We start from the raw sequence: 16,427 nt of genomic DNA, 5'->3' as shown, positions 1-16,427 counted from the left end.
TGTTGATAATTTTTTTAGAATAATAATCAATACTTTAAATATGCCAAGCGATTGCTAAATTGAACTGCAATAAAGATAAAATTAGGCAGTAATTTTGATGCCTCGATCAATAACTGTCGGCAATTTTGATGATTGGCTAATCCAAGTGCCTACTGGAATATTGAATACAATCAATAGTATACGGATTGAAGAGTGGATAAGATGATTATTTCTCCCAAGCAATGGAAGGAAACTCGATTACGATGAACAGCAGTGGAATGATGCAATTTGAAGAAATGAAAAGGATTGATAAGATGGAAAAAGGAATTTCACTCATCCATAATAATAACAATAATAATAGTAGTCATTAATTTTCGATTCTTGACTGGAAATGTTATTCAACCGATCAATATGTACAGTAGTCTTTCTTCGTCTACTCGATCATCATAATAACATCGATGTGCTTATAGCTAATAGTAGGGCCAAGAGAAGAAGCAAGTAAGTGGAAATGGATATTATTTGTTATGATGGCAAGAGGATAGTCAGATCAATGGCCACGAAAAGGCTATAAAAGGATTATCAAATACTGGAGAAATACAGGTATTGATTGAGCTGCCGAAAGCTATACAATACCACCCATTCGTCTACTATTGAGTCGATCCTTATTGCCAAGAGTGGATTGGTGACTCGATAAAGAGTACAGATAGTATAATGCTCGATTCACTAGTATAGTATAAATCATATAGTAGAATAATTTCAACAATTATAATTATTTCAATCTTGCGATTGCGGCCCTCCTATCCATGAAAAAGTAGTCGAAAACTGGATGGAAGAAGTGACAGGTGCATTTTATCCGCCCGTCCATCCGCCTGAGAACAATATATATTGTATTGTAGGCTCTCTCTCCATGATGTACAGGCAGGCTATGGACTACGAAATGAATCTCGCAAGATTAATTTCGTAGTCCATGGTATAGTGCAGACTGTGCAATGATATGTAGTGATAGGACAGTACGCGTACTGTCAGAAGTGAAGAGGAAAAATTATCCCTTGCAAGCAAGAACTTTTAAATGAAACGTACTTAAATCACTAGCGTGCAAAGTAGGTTATTGCCATTGTTGCTCTTCTCTACCAACCGACAGAGAGCTCTTTTCCAAGCACAGATGAAAAGGAATGACAGTTCATTTTTGACCTTTTCTTCTTTACTCATGGACAGAAAGATATTCCTAGCACAGAGGACAACGGATGACAGTTTATTTTTACTCGCCCAGCTGACTCTACCAGCACACAGCTACATTACCTACAGTAGTGTGTGCTATTTCTCCTTCCATCCCATTCGGGTTCTATCGTCTTTTGCCATTGATCATTTCGTCCCATTCTATCTCAGAGTCGTGATACAGTTCCTGTCCCAAATGCTACAGTGTACAGTACAGTACAGTAACACAGTACTATACACTGTAGCAGAGTCCTACAGTACTGTACTGAGTGTACTCACGGTCCTATATGGATGTTCGGATGGCGTGACCTTTCACCTTCAACTGATTTGATCATTTCGTCTGCGTATCGCAGAGTCGTGTGATACAGTTTCTGTCCAAAATGCTACAGTGTACAGTACAGTACAGTAGCACAGTACTGTACACTGTGTACTGTATAAAGATCTTCATGTTTGGGTCCCATATGGATGTTCGGATGGCGTGACCTTTCACAGTTCAACTCATTCGATCATTTCGTCCCATTCTATCGCAGATTCGTGATACTGTACTGTACAGTACAGTACAGTTACTGTCTAAAACGCTACAGTGCACAGTACGGTACTGTACTGTCAGAGTGTTAGTACTGTACACTGTGTACAAAGATCTTCATGGTTGGGTCTTACTGCATATGGACGTTCGGATGGCGTGGCCTTTCACAGTTCGACTCTCGTCACTAAGTTATTCAGCTTTATATTCGTATAATTCTTATTACATTTTGATTCACACTCGTGATTTTAGGATACCTTAAAGTACTCTGATTCGAACTGGTTCACACTGTACTGTACTGTACTGTACTGTACTGTACTGTACACTGTGTAAAAAGATCTTCATGATTGGGTCTAGACCTGAGTGTATATGGATGTTCGGATGGCGTGACCTTGAACACTTGGACTCTCGCCACTTGGATAGATTTGTCTATCCAGCGAAATGATGGATTGATGTCCAGTAGAGACTCTTGAAGGGTCTCTAATAATGTACAATATATAAGCTATAAATCTAAAAAGAGAGCACTGCTGTAGCAAATTTGAAGCTGCATGTATGTATAGTTACAATGCATACATATTATTATGCTTAAAAAGGATTATAAAAACAACAACGTAGCGTCTCTGCGGTATGCAAAATCATTTCGAGCTCTTCTGTCGCTTGCTACAAGTTCTAACCAATCAATGCCTTAATCAATGTGGTCAATGTAAACAATGAAGGCCAACTTAAAGCTCAAAGTACGAATTTGAACGTTGAAAGATTTATACAGCAATCGATAGCATACTTTGATATTCACCTTTAGAATTTAACCGCTCATTACTTCTATCCAGCTTTTCTACCATTGATACCTTGAAGATTAAAATATAATCGTCATTGAATCGACAGTACCAGTTGCAATCGAAAGTTGTCAAATTTTTTCTCCTTCGTATACATTATATACGTCCTTGCAGATTTCACTTGCTTCGAACCACTTTCAAAGTCAGGTTTTAATTATAATAGACTACATTATTCTTGATATAGCCCTACTACAAGTTGCAAAATGAGCGCTTTTCGTATTTTAAACATTGCAAAGTCACAAAGATTGCCGTCAACTGCTGCTTTAACTCAAGCCTATCAATGTACATCGCACATTGGAGAGATCAATCAAGTACGCTTTCTAACTGTTATTGGACTAAATACCAAGACAAAACCCATTCACAGTCCTAACACCAATGCATTCTTCTTGGATGCTAGTCCAATTCTGGCTGTAACCTTGCCTAGACAATATTACAGCACAGAAAGCAAACCTGCTAGTCAAGAAAAACCAACTGATACGAATAAGCCGACAGAACCTAAAAAGAAAGGTTTTTTTGGTGCTGCCAAGTCGATGGTGAAAGACGTTTTAATACCAGGCTGTAAAGAATTGTGGTATGATTATAAAGCTTCCAGAGCTAATAAGAAGAAATTAAAAGCCAATAACTATGATTATACCAAATTGACGAGAGCTGAGTATTACAAAATCGTACAGGTAGGCTCAAAGCAATGTGTCCACACCATTTGCTTAAATTATTTTCAGTATTTGCATTTTGAATGTCTTGATGAACCGATTGTGAATCAATCATGTGGACGTTACTACATGAGTTTTTATCTAAAGAATCGAATACCAATTATATAGCTTAGTAACCGATCCATATTCTACAACGTTGTAGAGTAGACCTTATAAAATGAAGACATACTTTCTTCAGCATTCCAACATTGAATTACTTAACAACTAGAATTACACTATCCTCTTTTTGTCATTATTGTACAAAGGCGTTATAATCAATCAATGATGAGCCTATATCATTCTATAATCAAATGTTAAACATCATCGTTATAGACAAAAATTTGACTCAGAGGTGTAAGTTAAATGAAAAATAAATATTTCCTGTTGATAGCATTGCGCCTAATATACAGTACGTGCATACTCGTATGTAGTCTGCAATTCAAAACACTACATATACTTGAATGCAACAATTATTTATAGCCTGTGCAATAATAATTAGTCAGCAGCCTTCGAATTTCGAAACATGCAACAGTGAGCTGATATTGTACAGCTGTAAAACTCAGTTATTTAATTAGCCAATTAACAGATGAAGTAGATATTATGCAGTAATTGATAAAGATAAGTATACTGCTAAAATATTACTTATTGCTGAAGGGGTCAATTTATAACTTATGATAACTTATGATATACTTTTAACTTATTAGGATAGTTATCATATTTCAAAGCCATTTTCGTACTTTTGCTCATAATTATTTCGTGCGTTATACGCTGAAAAATTGACAGTAGGCAAATTTATACTTAAATCATAGTTTCATACATCGATTTATTTTACAATAGGTCAATCATATTTACGAGTATAATTACGAAATCAAGCAAACAGATTTTGAATATGCAGTTTCATTTAATAGCTATACAATATTTTCACTCTACAGAAGCTTTCCATAATTTCTTAGAAGAAAAATCGTAATTATTTTTCATTTAAATGTTAACCAATAATTATAGGCGCTTATTTGTATTAGAAATGGCCTTACGTTATTTAATATTGCTTGCTGAAATTACTAGTCAGCTTTTTTAAATTCGACTAAGAGTTATTATTTATGTACTGCAGTATGGTGGCATCATGTCATTGTAATCGATAGATAAATGAACTGATATACAGTACCCGTAATTCTAGAAGGAATACGCATGAATTGTATTAATTTTAATTTTCAGACTAGCCGAGATCTTCGCAAAGCCTTCCCACTAGTATTTATCTTTATGTTACCTGCAAGTGGAGCTTACCTTGCACCATTATTCATGTTAGTAGAAATATCTGATAGAAATTAGTATTATCGCCTTCTTTCGGTATGTACAGTACTTACAGTATATCTACTTTCTACTAAAGTTGTAAATCATTACAACTTGTAATTAGCTCTTACTTAATGGAACTAATCCATCTATAAAGCCCAGCATGCAGTGCGTCATGTCTGATGATATTTTCAACGATTCTCTAGCATTATAAGTCCCAGGCTTGCTCTATCGCCGCAATTCTACAATGAAAGGCAGAGAGTCGACTTTCCTCAATTGGATATAAAGTCCAGACGTAAAGGCTATCCAGAAACTTTAGAAAATCTATCAGAAATTGGAGAAAAGATCAGTTCTAATCGTTTGACTACCATCTGCAAAAAGGTAAATTACCATTGTCAATTCTTATCAAATAAAGGTCTTGAATGGCTGTAGGTATTATCATAATTGGCTAAGTGGTTATATTTTTCTGTATATTCATTGTTATCTTTGTATGTTTAATGTCTAATCTATCTGTAATCTCAACAAGATCTTAGAAAAACATGATCCGACAAATGAAGAAATCGAAGAGATAGCTCAGTCATTCAAAGATTCATCATTAAGCCTTTCCAAGCTACCTTATAAACATTTAGTACGTTAGCAGTTCTCTGTAGGCTGTGTGCTTAACCTATCATTTTTGAAAGGATAAAAATGGATTGCGTCAATTACTGAAATCAAATTTTTATCCCATATTAATTTTCTGCTTTTATAATTGAACTTTCTATATTCTAGTCGGTATTGAGCCAATCCTGGTTCCTTTTACAATATTTACCTACTGGGCTTCTTGCCTGGCGCTTAAAGGGTTTACTAAAAGAAATTAAATTGGATGATCAAGCCTTATCTAGAGAGAACGTTACCGATCTTTCACATAAAGAACTGGAAAAGGTTTCTACACTTTGTTATACTCATACATAACAATTTTTTTCACTTGGATGTTGCCGTACTATTCATGTTCAGTACAATTCACTCTTACCTTAGACGATGTTGTAGTATAGTAGATGCAATTAACATTTACTATTTGGAGTACACACAGTAAATCAGTTTATAGCATTTTATAGCAAGAACGCTTAACTTCTCATCGACTGTATGTAATGATGTTGTTTTTGTCGCAACGAAATGCTCTAGGCATGTTTTGATAGAGGCCTAAATGCAGCGAATTTAACAGATGATGAAATGCGTAATTGGCTTCGCGATTGGGTTAATTTATCAGTTTCTCACACAGGTTGGTATATAAAACTAATTAGCGTAGTGCGGTTCTATTCCCTTTTTTGTAAAGAATTTACTAAAATTTTTATAAAACTGTTCAAATTCGGTTTATTCAAGGTGAAGATTTATCCTTCCTGGCTCATTTAGTAGCTTTCAAATCTACTAATTATGGAAAAACAGAATAGAAATGAAAATTTGACTTTTCTGGGACTACTAAGATATACGCGTAAACTACAGGATGATTTAATATTGATTTAATAATGCATTATTTAATCTCTTTACGCGTATTCAAAAATTAATTACTAATTGCTTAAACATTTTTGATACTGAAAACGACATACAGTACATAAAGATGTTGTATTACTATAATTATCAATGAACTGCGTTTATTTGTTAGCAATATAAATTCACGGCAATCTCTTTATTAAATATTGCTAAGGTTTAAAGCATTTTTCACCTATCCATGTTTACCATCAAAATTAAAGTAGCTGTTTTACGTAACAGAAATAAAAAATGCTCGCTGTATGCGTTTCGCTTACAAGAATTTTTATCACTCCCAGTATTCTTACAGGATAATTACAACCATTTATGTAACATACGATTGAAAATTCTTAATAAATTTTGGCTATACTGTTGATGTTTGAGCAAATACCAAATATAACATTCGTACATGAATTTCAATCTTAAGCTAATACAACAAAGTAGAAATAGAAAATTTTTCATTTAATACGTATAACGTCTCATTCGTTAATTATTCTGATAATTACCAGAAATAATATTTTAATTGAAATTTAGAATAAATGTACAAAAGCTGTAATACAAATCAACAATATATCAAAAAAGGCCGTACTGCGCAACCTTGTACAGTATCAATTTGCAATTTCAGTCGTCCAATTTATACGCGTTAACGTAGTTATTAAAGAAAACAGCTTTAGCTATATAATATCATATCATAGTGTATATATCAATAGGTAAAAATATTTCATATTTCCAATCAAACAACCGAAATTCTCTTATAATAATAGCGTAGTACTGTGTTTATAGTATCAGCAAAAAGATTTCGGTGGTTACTCAACATAAGCATTACATAATTATAACTAAAACCTTGAATCATGCGTACATTTAATTTAAATAATGTTTATACGGTATAAATTTTGCCATCCTGCCAATCGCTGACTGTCTACCATGTTCATAAAACGCAAACATTAGTTTCAGTAAAAAGTAAACAAAGTTCAATATTGTCATAAAATGTTTTCTTCACAGTCTTGAAAGATTAGGTTCAAAACTTATATCGTATAAATAAACGATTCTTGAGCGTATGGCCAACGCAAGTACATGATAGGAAGAAAATCTAAAGGTCATCTCTACTTCTTCTCACAGTTATCTCCCCGACAGCAACCGTTGGGGCATCTTCATTAACATAAGCAACCTCGCTATTAGCTATAAGTTATTGTAAAGAAAGAAATCATTTCCGTCAAATTATAAACAACATTAAAACCTAGTATAAAGCTTTACGACAGTTTCTTTGTAATTAATCAGCTACTTATAATATTAGCTTAACTTGATCATTTAAGATCAAAACTACATTTTACCTCCGTCAAAGTTGTATGTTTTCTTGGATTTACGACCAAACTTAAGTTTATGAAAAATATTCTTTTTCTTTTCTACAAACATATCGGGATGAGACTTGCTATAGTGTTGAAATGAATCGGTGCTAGAACTTGGCTGCTAAAATGAAGTTGAAAGATAATTAATTAAGAAGTGTTGTACTAATCCTGAAAAAAAGAGAATGCAGTTTTGTTTAAACCGTCAAAGTAACCTGAATTTGATTTGCACGCGCGGATACCGGTACATTGTTAGGTTGCTCTTCAGATGAATTTACTGCCAACTCTGATTCAGAATCGATTGCTTCAATTTTATGGGTTTTTAGAAGGTGAAGGATTTGAATTAATTTGACTAACAGATTATTTACGAATAACGAAAAGCTATTTCAAGATACAAACCTTCATCGGGATCATCCTTATCAAGTGACGAAACCGGTATTGGAGGAGCAGCACGTTTACCTCGAGGAGGCTTTGGTGGACCTATAGAATTCTCTTCTGAAGAACCATTTGCTGAACTCTCCTGTTGAAATGTTAAAGTATTACAATATCACGCTATAAGATCAAATAATGTACGGCTTTTAATACTATAAATGTTGCTTAAATAGGACTAACGTCACTATCATCAGGTATTGATTCTTTATCTTTCGGATCATATCTTGATGAATAAAATAATCATTGCAAATAATGAGTTGGCACTAGTGCTTAACGTTTATAAAAGCGCCCGAAAATTGGAAGATTTAAGCTCACTTATTAGTATTGAAGACTTGCTCTTTCAATAAGGAGAATTGCTCCATCAGTAAGGTACTTTGTCGTTTTGTTTCGAGAAGGTCAGATCTTAAATTATCACATTGGATTTCAACTACAGACAAGCGTTTTTCAGCAGTTTCTGCGCGATTTTTCCATCTATCTATTTGGTCTTCTAATAATTTTTTTTCTAATGCTAGGACTTGATTACTCGATTTTTCAAATTCAGCGATCTGTTAAGTGATGACATGAAAATCAAACGTTAATCAATTGCTAAAAGTACAGCATTAAGATAATTTTAGATATGTATCATTTTTGTATGTATTAATCGCTCTTAAATTTCTTTCCGCAATATACTACAATGCCTTTGAACGAGCTACAATCGAGTAAAGTTCATTAATTCTGTCCTGACCTTATTAGTAGTAGCTGTTAATTTGCTTTCAGTAATATCCAATGTCGTTTTAGTCTATTGGATGAGAATATCAATATTTCATTTTTTTGTAAGCATACAATACGATCAGCTAAATAAACATAACTTTTAAATTGTAATAGCAAATAATGAGAACATATTTAACCTCTTGTAATTCTTTTTCTAGTGATTTGATTTGTTCAACATTCGTGGTATTTTTGGTAACTTTATCTTGAGCAACATTCAACATCGCTTTGGTCTATCGTAAAACATCAAATTACTTAATCTTGTCTAAAAATAGCTATTGCAATGGATTTCATCACTGTTTTATATGTGTGGTTAATAGGATTTAAGGGTACCTCTTGCAGTTCCTTTTCTAGACATTTAACTCGCTCTAACTTTGCTGTTTGTTCGGAAATTGGAATGGCAGGCGTACTAGGTGTATTAACCATTGCACTGGTGTTATTCTTCTCTATATTCTTTTCTTTTTGACTTATTAAAGGTGCATTAATTTTGATCTCTTCTTCCTTCTTGGCAGTGATACCTATCGTAGCATTCTGTTTAGTATTATTTACTTGCTTCAATGCCGCTACTTTGATAGGATCTGCCTTAAGATTCTTTTTATTTTCCGTGATTTGTACAGGTGGGACTCTGCCAACTTCTTTATCACCATCTACACTACCATCACTGTCAGCGTTTCCAAAGTGGTAAGCACCTTCAACGCTACTATCTGATTCGTCTCCATCGTCTTCATCTGAAGATTCATCAACTGGAGGTACCGATACATTAGGAATAGGTTTTGTCTTTGTAGGCACGGAGCGTACGGTATTTGAATTCTGCTTAACCTCTTGACTATTCTTAATCGTCTGTTTTTCCACAGAATAAGTGTCACTAATTTTCTGTTTCGGCTTTTCTCGACCAAAAACAAATCTGTTGATAACGTTGATAAATTTAGTAAGAGCAAAATTTGCTTCATTAACAATGTTACATGATATATCTATTGTAGATATAATGGACAATGAATTAATTTTCCAGAATTATACTTATCTCAAAACTATTTTATATATTTATTTAACTGACTTATATATTAAAAGAAAAAATGAACCAAATAGGTATGAAATTTTTGTTCATTTCCCTACATTTTATCTCCCCCATAAGTAACTTTATGGGAGAGAAAGTACATAGTGATAACATTATAACCAGCACTAATACGATTTCTTATTTCGTCTTTTCTTTCATTATTGTACAAGATAAGCATGCAATAGTTAATTTGTGAAGGTACAGTACATCAAATCCGATATATTGGTATATTGATGATCATGCAAAGAAGGAAATTTTGTAACATTTTTATGTGCAAATCAGAATCGTTTTTGTGACTATAATAGTCAGTATAGACTTACTTTACTATGCCGTTAAGTCCTGCTAAAGCTTTACCAATATCACTACCAGTCGCAGCTATAAGTGAATTTTGGTCTATTTGAACGATTAAATCGCCAACACGAACACTATAAATTAAGAAAGAAAATACATCAGATTTGAAATCATTGATAGAGGAAAAATGAAATTATTTCGTCAAAAATGAGACTTTTAATGAATCGTGAGCGATTATCATACAATACTATTATTAGCATATATGAATACTATTCTGATATATCCGTAAATAGCAATAATAACTCAATACAAGTAAGGGGGTTTATGAAATCAAATAAATCTCTTTTAATAATTAAAAATGATATCTATTCATCAATTATTGTAGAATTGAATAGAACTTAATAGTTCGTTTTCCCTAAGCCTAGTTGATCTTAAACAAATATTACAGGATATAAATGATTACGCTTGCGTTGTATGTCTATTGATGGTAAAAATAATAGCAGTAGTGAAGTATACATCATTTTCACGCATGATACAGTGACTGTTATTTGACTACGCTCTCTTGCTAACATTAAAGCCAAGATATAGAAAGGACTACTATGGATAAAATCAGATCGAATTTCTGTATAAAAAAAATTCAGGTATTAAATGATTCTTTGTAGATGGAAGTAACTGGCGGAAATTTAAATTAACATAACAAATAATTGTATAGCAGCATAAAAATCTAACTGACGTCATTCTCAATGGATATATTTATGCTAACTGTATGACTATAGATGATATACGCGTATCATAGAAATTTCCAATCCTATATTTTGTCAGGGACCTCTCAAGAAATTTTTCTCCCGGTTACACTCCCTATATAACATGGGGATTATAAATATTTCTTGAGCGGTCCCTAGTCTCGTACGTATAAAAAAAATGCGCCTATCAGCACAGTACAATGTTTATACTGTATAAGTAGATTTAAGATTTTATCAATCGGGCCACTGTATTAGTTACATTTAGCAGAATAATAGTTGCGTTTTAAAATTAAACTCTTAAAAAAGATTACTATACTTTTTGCTTCGATCGGCGATTCCACCAGGCACAATTGAGTCTATATAAACAGATAATAAATCGTCTCCTTCGCCATTTTCTCCAACCCATACTTTCTTGATTGTTACACCTAAAGGTTTATCGTCTAACAATAGATCGATAAGATAATATAATTTATGTCAAAGATCGAATATGAATAACAATGCTATTGCACTCTAAAGAATAGAGAGATATACACTTTTATACGCACACGTAGGATTAATGATTGATTCATAGATTAATTATCATTGTGTAAAACAGAAGATATATTTCGGTCGATCTCTATTTGTGAAATAACGTGATTGATTTTTAACTACTGTATTTTATAAAATAAAAAATTTAACTATAATATACTTCACATATTATCAAGATTGGGTATGCCGCACTCTACCTTTTGAGTTAAACCACAACGCTAATTAATTACAATAGCTATATACCCGTAAATAATAAAATTTATTGTTTATACGTATTTTAAAATTCCTATTTTTTACCAAGAATAATAATTTAATTAATGCCTATAACTCGAATGTATAGACTAGATCGATAATTATAATCTAAATTAGAAAAAGTAAAAAGAGGACCTCTTTAAATTTGGGAAGCGAAGTCGAATTTATTGACTTGTACTATCCATAATTAATTAATTTTTACAGGGTAACAGACTTGCACTATGAATATTTTAAAATACTTACATTTAGCCAATTCTACGGGAACTAAATCCATATTACGTAGGCTTTTTTCAATTTCATTTTGCGCTACGTTTAATGCAGCATCGATATCAATGACTCGTTCGTAGTCGTCAGCAGAATGCGTAAAATTAATTTGGGGTTGATCATTGGAAAATTTGACACTAGAAGGAACCTTTTTATCGGAATTAGATGATAATTTAAGAATCGATTTACCAGATGCCGGTAACTGTTGGTCACTGTTTTGCTCATTTATTGAATTGGAATTAATTTGTTCTACTATGCGTGGATTTTTATCCACGCTTTTCGACTTCTTTTTGATAAAATGGCCAAAATTATTCGCGTCAGTCACAGATTTAGATGATGATATATTAGAAGTGCTATAGCTTATTTCGTCTTGGTTATCATCTCTGGTTGGTTGATTTTTAGGACTGGATGCAGTTTTACTAAATTGATAGGCTGAATTTTGCGACTTTGGAAGAATTGGTGTATTGTCTTTTGAAGTTTTCTTTTTCCCAGTTTTAGCAAAATTGTAGGCTAACCTGGCGCTAGTGTTGGATTTTTTACCAAGCGAGGGGGTAAAATCGTTACTGTTGGGTTTAACGGATTGATTATGGTCATAATTTTCTTTGACTGAAGGAGGAGGTACATACTTGCCTTTAGTGTAAACTGATAGACCTGAAGTGATATCAACATTATCAGGCTTTGCTGTTTTCTTTTCCAAAGGAGGCAATGAGGTTATCTGAGAATTATCTTTTGCACTTTCTTTATCCTCACTTATAGTGTTATTCTCTTCTATCATTTTATTCTCAATGTTTGAATCGGTATTATCCGTAATTGGATTAGTCCGGATTGAATTGTAATTCATATCATGGTCAAGTTGATTTGGTGATTGTTTACTTGCTATCACATATCTATTATGGTCATCATCATCATCCATTTTTGTTCGTTGCGGTATTTGGTAGTTCAGTTTGGCATTCACAGTATCGAAGGACGATTGATTCATTTGTTCATCTTGAACACTTGCTTTCCTTTTCTCTTCGTCTTCTTGTAATAATTTCTCAATACCGACTTTTTTTAACTTGACTTTAAAAACACTTGGAGAATTATCTTGATTGGATAAGTGATTGATTACTTTAGTAGGTAAACGGTTGTTCTTCCCTTTTACATTAACATTAGTGTTTGTTTTGCGTCCTGCTACGTTGTCGGTTACGCTATCAGGATTATTCTTGGTCAACAGTTGAGTTCCATTTTTAACTCGAGTAGATGGTCTAAAGTTTTCTCGGGTGATGTTTTCATCATCATTAGAATTAGAATGGTTTAATGGCGGATTTGAATAAGTATTGGAATTTGTAGCATTGATCTTCGATTTTACATTTCTGTTCATTGGAGATTGTTCCCCACCAACGTTTGGCACTTTACGTTGTCGAGAATTATAACTTTGACTAGATGTACTTTGACCAAACATTTTGGCCAAATTGTTGACGGTACCATGATGGAAAATGCTCTTTTCTTCTTCTTGATCTTGGTCTTCGCCGACTGACATTGCTAAATTACGAAAAGATGTCATTACGTCTTTAAGCTGCAAGTTGATAAATGGATGACTAGAAGATTGAATGCTGTTTTGATAGCACTAAATTAATAATTATTCGGCGGTTGTATTTATTTATTCTTGAATTTTTCTGGGTGGGGGTATATTGAATTCCGCGTAGTACAGTAGTACGTCGACTTGGGACATCTACTGTGCTGTACGTACGATACGTTTCAGGGTGTGTTTATGAGGTGCAATCTACCGTCGCGGTTTAGTGATACTATTACAGTATTAGTATGGAAGTGCAAGAGAGTGCCAAGCGTACGATAAACACGCCCAAGTCATATGTTCACTGTATCGAAAGCATTGACGTTTCTTGAAATTGTCAATGAAGATACACCAACGATTGGACTTTAATTAACTTTTTTTTTTAGAAAAACAGTTAGTTAATTAACTTTTTTCCTTTCTAAAGGGCTTTTTTTGCTGAATAGTATGAAATTGTAGGTGTACGACAGTATAGGACAAGCTGCTTGAGATGGCAGTAATATTGCGTTGTTTTCCTTTGAATCCGTTGACATTGGAGTAATACAGCAGGCTGGTAAGCTTTCTATGCGTTCATTTCTGTAAGCTAAGTTGATAAAAATAAGGACGAATCAACCACAGTGTCATTAAATAGACTTTTATCCATTGAAATGGCAAGTTATTAAAGTGAAACAAGGCTGCAATAACATTATTACCGTGATTTGGTTGATTTGATAACCTCCTTGGCTGTCTGTTAGTACTGTAAAGTAAAAATGAACATTAGATGCTTTTTGATAGGTTTTATACAATTTTGATATAAAGGAATGACTCGTTGAAAGAACTCGTATTGTGCGTTACCCTATTTTAGTACCAAGTTATGATAACTGCAGGCGGTCCTAGTCTACAGTGTACAGTGTACACTGCTATACTGTGTACTGTACACGGTAGAGGCGTCTGAGTCTTGGTTGGTGGTCACTGGTCAGTCGTCAGCAATGTGACGTACAGTACTGTACAGTACATCAAGTCTTGAGAAAAGTTTTCCTGTACAGTACAGTACTGTAATTCATTGGCAAATGTGCCATCAGGATAGGATAGGCCGTCTGTCCAGTGTGTGTACATAGCGGTTGTTAAGATGAAAGGTAAAAGTACATCAGTAATAATGGCAGACTGTCAGTGACATTATAATAATGTACACTGTACACAGTGTACACTAAGCAGAGACTACTAAAAAGAAAGGGACACATACATACATCATGTGTGTCTTGTAAAAGTTGCAATACTTATACATTCAGTATAGTGCTGCAGTGTGAAAAGAGCGCGTTTACGCATCGTCAAGTCTCTTGACTGGCAACCATCATTATCGATATCATCTCATGACCTTGGACGTCAATCAATACGTCGGGCTGAGACTCACCCTGTCAGGTCAGCGACTACTGTACTCAACCAAAAATGTCTGTCACGGCTCCATGTCGTGAGATCCAGTACAGTATTAATGTTGCAAGTACAGTACAGTACTCTACAGTAGTCATAGTCATGGTCGTACTCTAGTACAGTGAAGTACAGTAGTCCATGTCATAGTTTACGAGTATGCTGTAGGACTAGTTAACAGCGGCTTCCATTCACCGGGTGGCAGTAGCTTTGAGTAACTTGTTACCCAACTTAAAAAAAAGAAGTAGTTCAAATAAAATAAAATTTAGAATTACCCATGTCCAGTACTGTACTACTAATTACATTGAAAAAAGGACTGTGAAGCCTCAAGTTCCTGATTCTCGGACCTCCGCACCATTATTAGGGTGTACAGTACAGTGTATAGTACTGTACAGTACGAATAGACTGTACTGTAGACTGTACACTGTACGGCATGGACTGTAGTCTTCTGTCTGTATGTCCGCGTGTCCACAGGGGGCACAATCCATTGATTGATGCGACGCGGCGTGAGACCTGCCGACTGCAGTGTAAGTGATAAGCTCCAAAACAAAGCGTTGCTGCCTTTGAGCGCCAAGTAGCATTTCCTGGAAAAAGATGGTCGAAAATCTTCGCAGACATAAGAGATCATTTGAAATAAATGAACACATTCCTCTGCAAAATAGCGTATGTACTATGTAAATATAGATAGATTGATAGATATGGTATTTACCATCACCAAATGATAATGATACGCTACTTTTCTATGATGGGAAATGATTGTCTACACATGTGAATATTGAATTCATGGTAAACAGCTGCAGCACTCCAACTTGAGATGCAGGCGCATCCTAGCTTTTTTTTTCTCGATCCAATCCATTTTACTACTTATCTTTTGATATTAGTGGCTAACTGGATGTGTAGGAATTGTTGATAGACGATTAAAGCATTATTTAACACATTAGTATTGACCGATGAAACAGCCATGGACGAGTTAATCTCCCACTTTACTGACATCCGATTAATTCACTAATTACACACATCAGTAGCATTAATAACACCATGAGGTAGAATCCTATTTACTTAGCCCATTAACTATACTTGATAGTCAGTATTTTATTGACCATTATAAAATGAGATTGCCAAAGGTGATTGAATAGCTTGAACTTGATGAATCAATGATAAATGCATAATTACTGTACTGTATACAACGCGCCATTGTACCGTTGGCATGGCTGTACAGCAAATAGACAAGTGTACTGTAGTTATTGGCTATATTGATATCAAGATCAAGAAATAAGACTATTTTACTAAAGGGTATCACTCACAATAGCAGCAAAACTAGTCCTATTAGACTTATTCAATAATTAACTATTTAGAACGATAGTACTCTATGCACTTTATCCCTTAAGACTATCTAATATTGATAGTTCCTTTACTTCTGTCATTTTGTTTACACAGTCGTTACTGACGCTACTACTACACAGTCACTGTATACTAGGATATTGGTAGCTCATGAGTCATTATGCAATCCAGAAATTATTCGATTTTAGAATTTTTAAACAGTGTCGATGTCATCCTAATAGAATTCTTACACCTACTGGCTATAACTGTAAGGGTTCATTATGTTTCTACCTATTTTTACCTCATACGCCATTTTAACATGATTTTTCATCAATATTTTAGTGGCGTCATATTTATGTAAATTCAACGAAAAGCACGCTTGATGTTTTTGAATCAAACCATATATCTCTATATATAATATATCTACTATCACGATACTGTAATATCCGTACATTAAAAGTTATTAGCACA

General features: G+C 34.0%; 2 protein-coding genes across 2 annotated transcripts; one reads left to right on the top strand and one right to left on the bottom strand.

The window, feature by feature from the left end:
• Positions 1–2,753: 2,753 nt before the first annotated feature.
• On the top strand, positions 2,754–5,953 carry TRIADDRAFT_63756 (uncharacterized protein; the record flags this gene model as incomplete). The annotated part of the gene is made up of 7 exons (XM_002110970.1): positions 2,754–3,221; positions 4,452–4,537; positions 4,733–4,907; positions 5,053–5,154; positions 5,295–5,447; positions 5,688–5,784; positions 5,886–5,953. 7 exons carry the CDS (start codon positions 2,754–2,756, stop codon positions 5,951–5,953), a joined length of 1,149 nt encoding a protein of 382 aa, XP_002111006.1.
• Positions 5,954–7,119: 1,166 nt separating this feature from the next.
• Positions 7,120–13,226, bottom strand: TRIADDRAFT_54506 (uncharacterized protein; the record flags this gene model as incomplete). Its single annotated transcript, XM_002110431.1, has 12 exons — positions 7,120–7,208; positions 7,361–7,496; positions 7,588–7,724; positions 7,772–7,892; positions 7,985–8,027; positions 8,120–8,349; positions 8,529–8,582; positions 8,692–8,784; positions 8,885–9,455; positions 9,926–10,030; positions 10,956–11,079; positions 11,663–13,226. The coding sequence occupies 12 exons, from the start codon at positions 13,224–13,226 to the stop codon at positions 7,120–7,122; spliced, it is 3,267 nt and encodes a 1,088-aa protein (XP_002110467.1).
• Positions 13,227–16,427: the final 3,201 nt, after the last annotated feature.

The sequence above is a fragment of the Trichoplax adhaerens genome, genomic scaffold (assembly GCF_000150275.1).
Source record: "Trichoplax adhaerens TRIADscaffold_3 genomic scaffold, whole genome shotgun sequence".
NCBI lineage: Eukaryota > Metazoa > Placozoa > Uniplacotomia > Trichoplacea > Trichoplacidae > Trichoplax > Trichoplax adhaerens.
The sequence above is the reverse complement of the archived record's forward strand: the minus strand, read 5'-3'. Positions and strand labels throughout refer to the sequence as shown.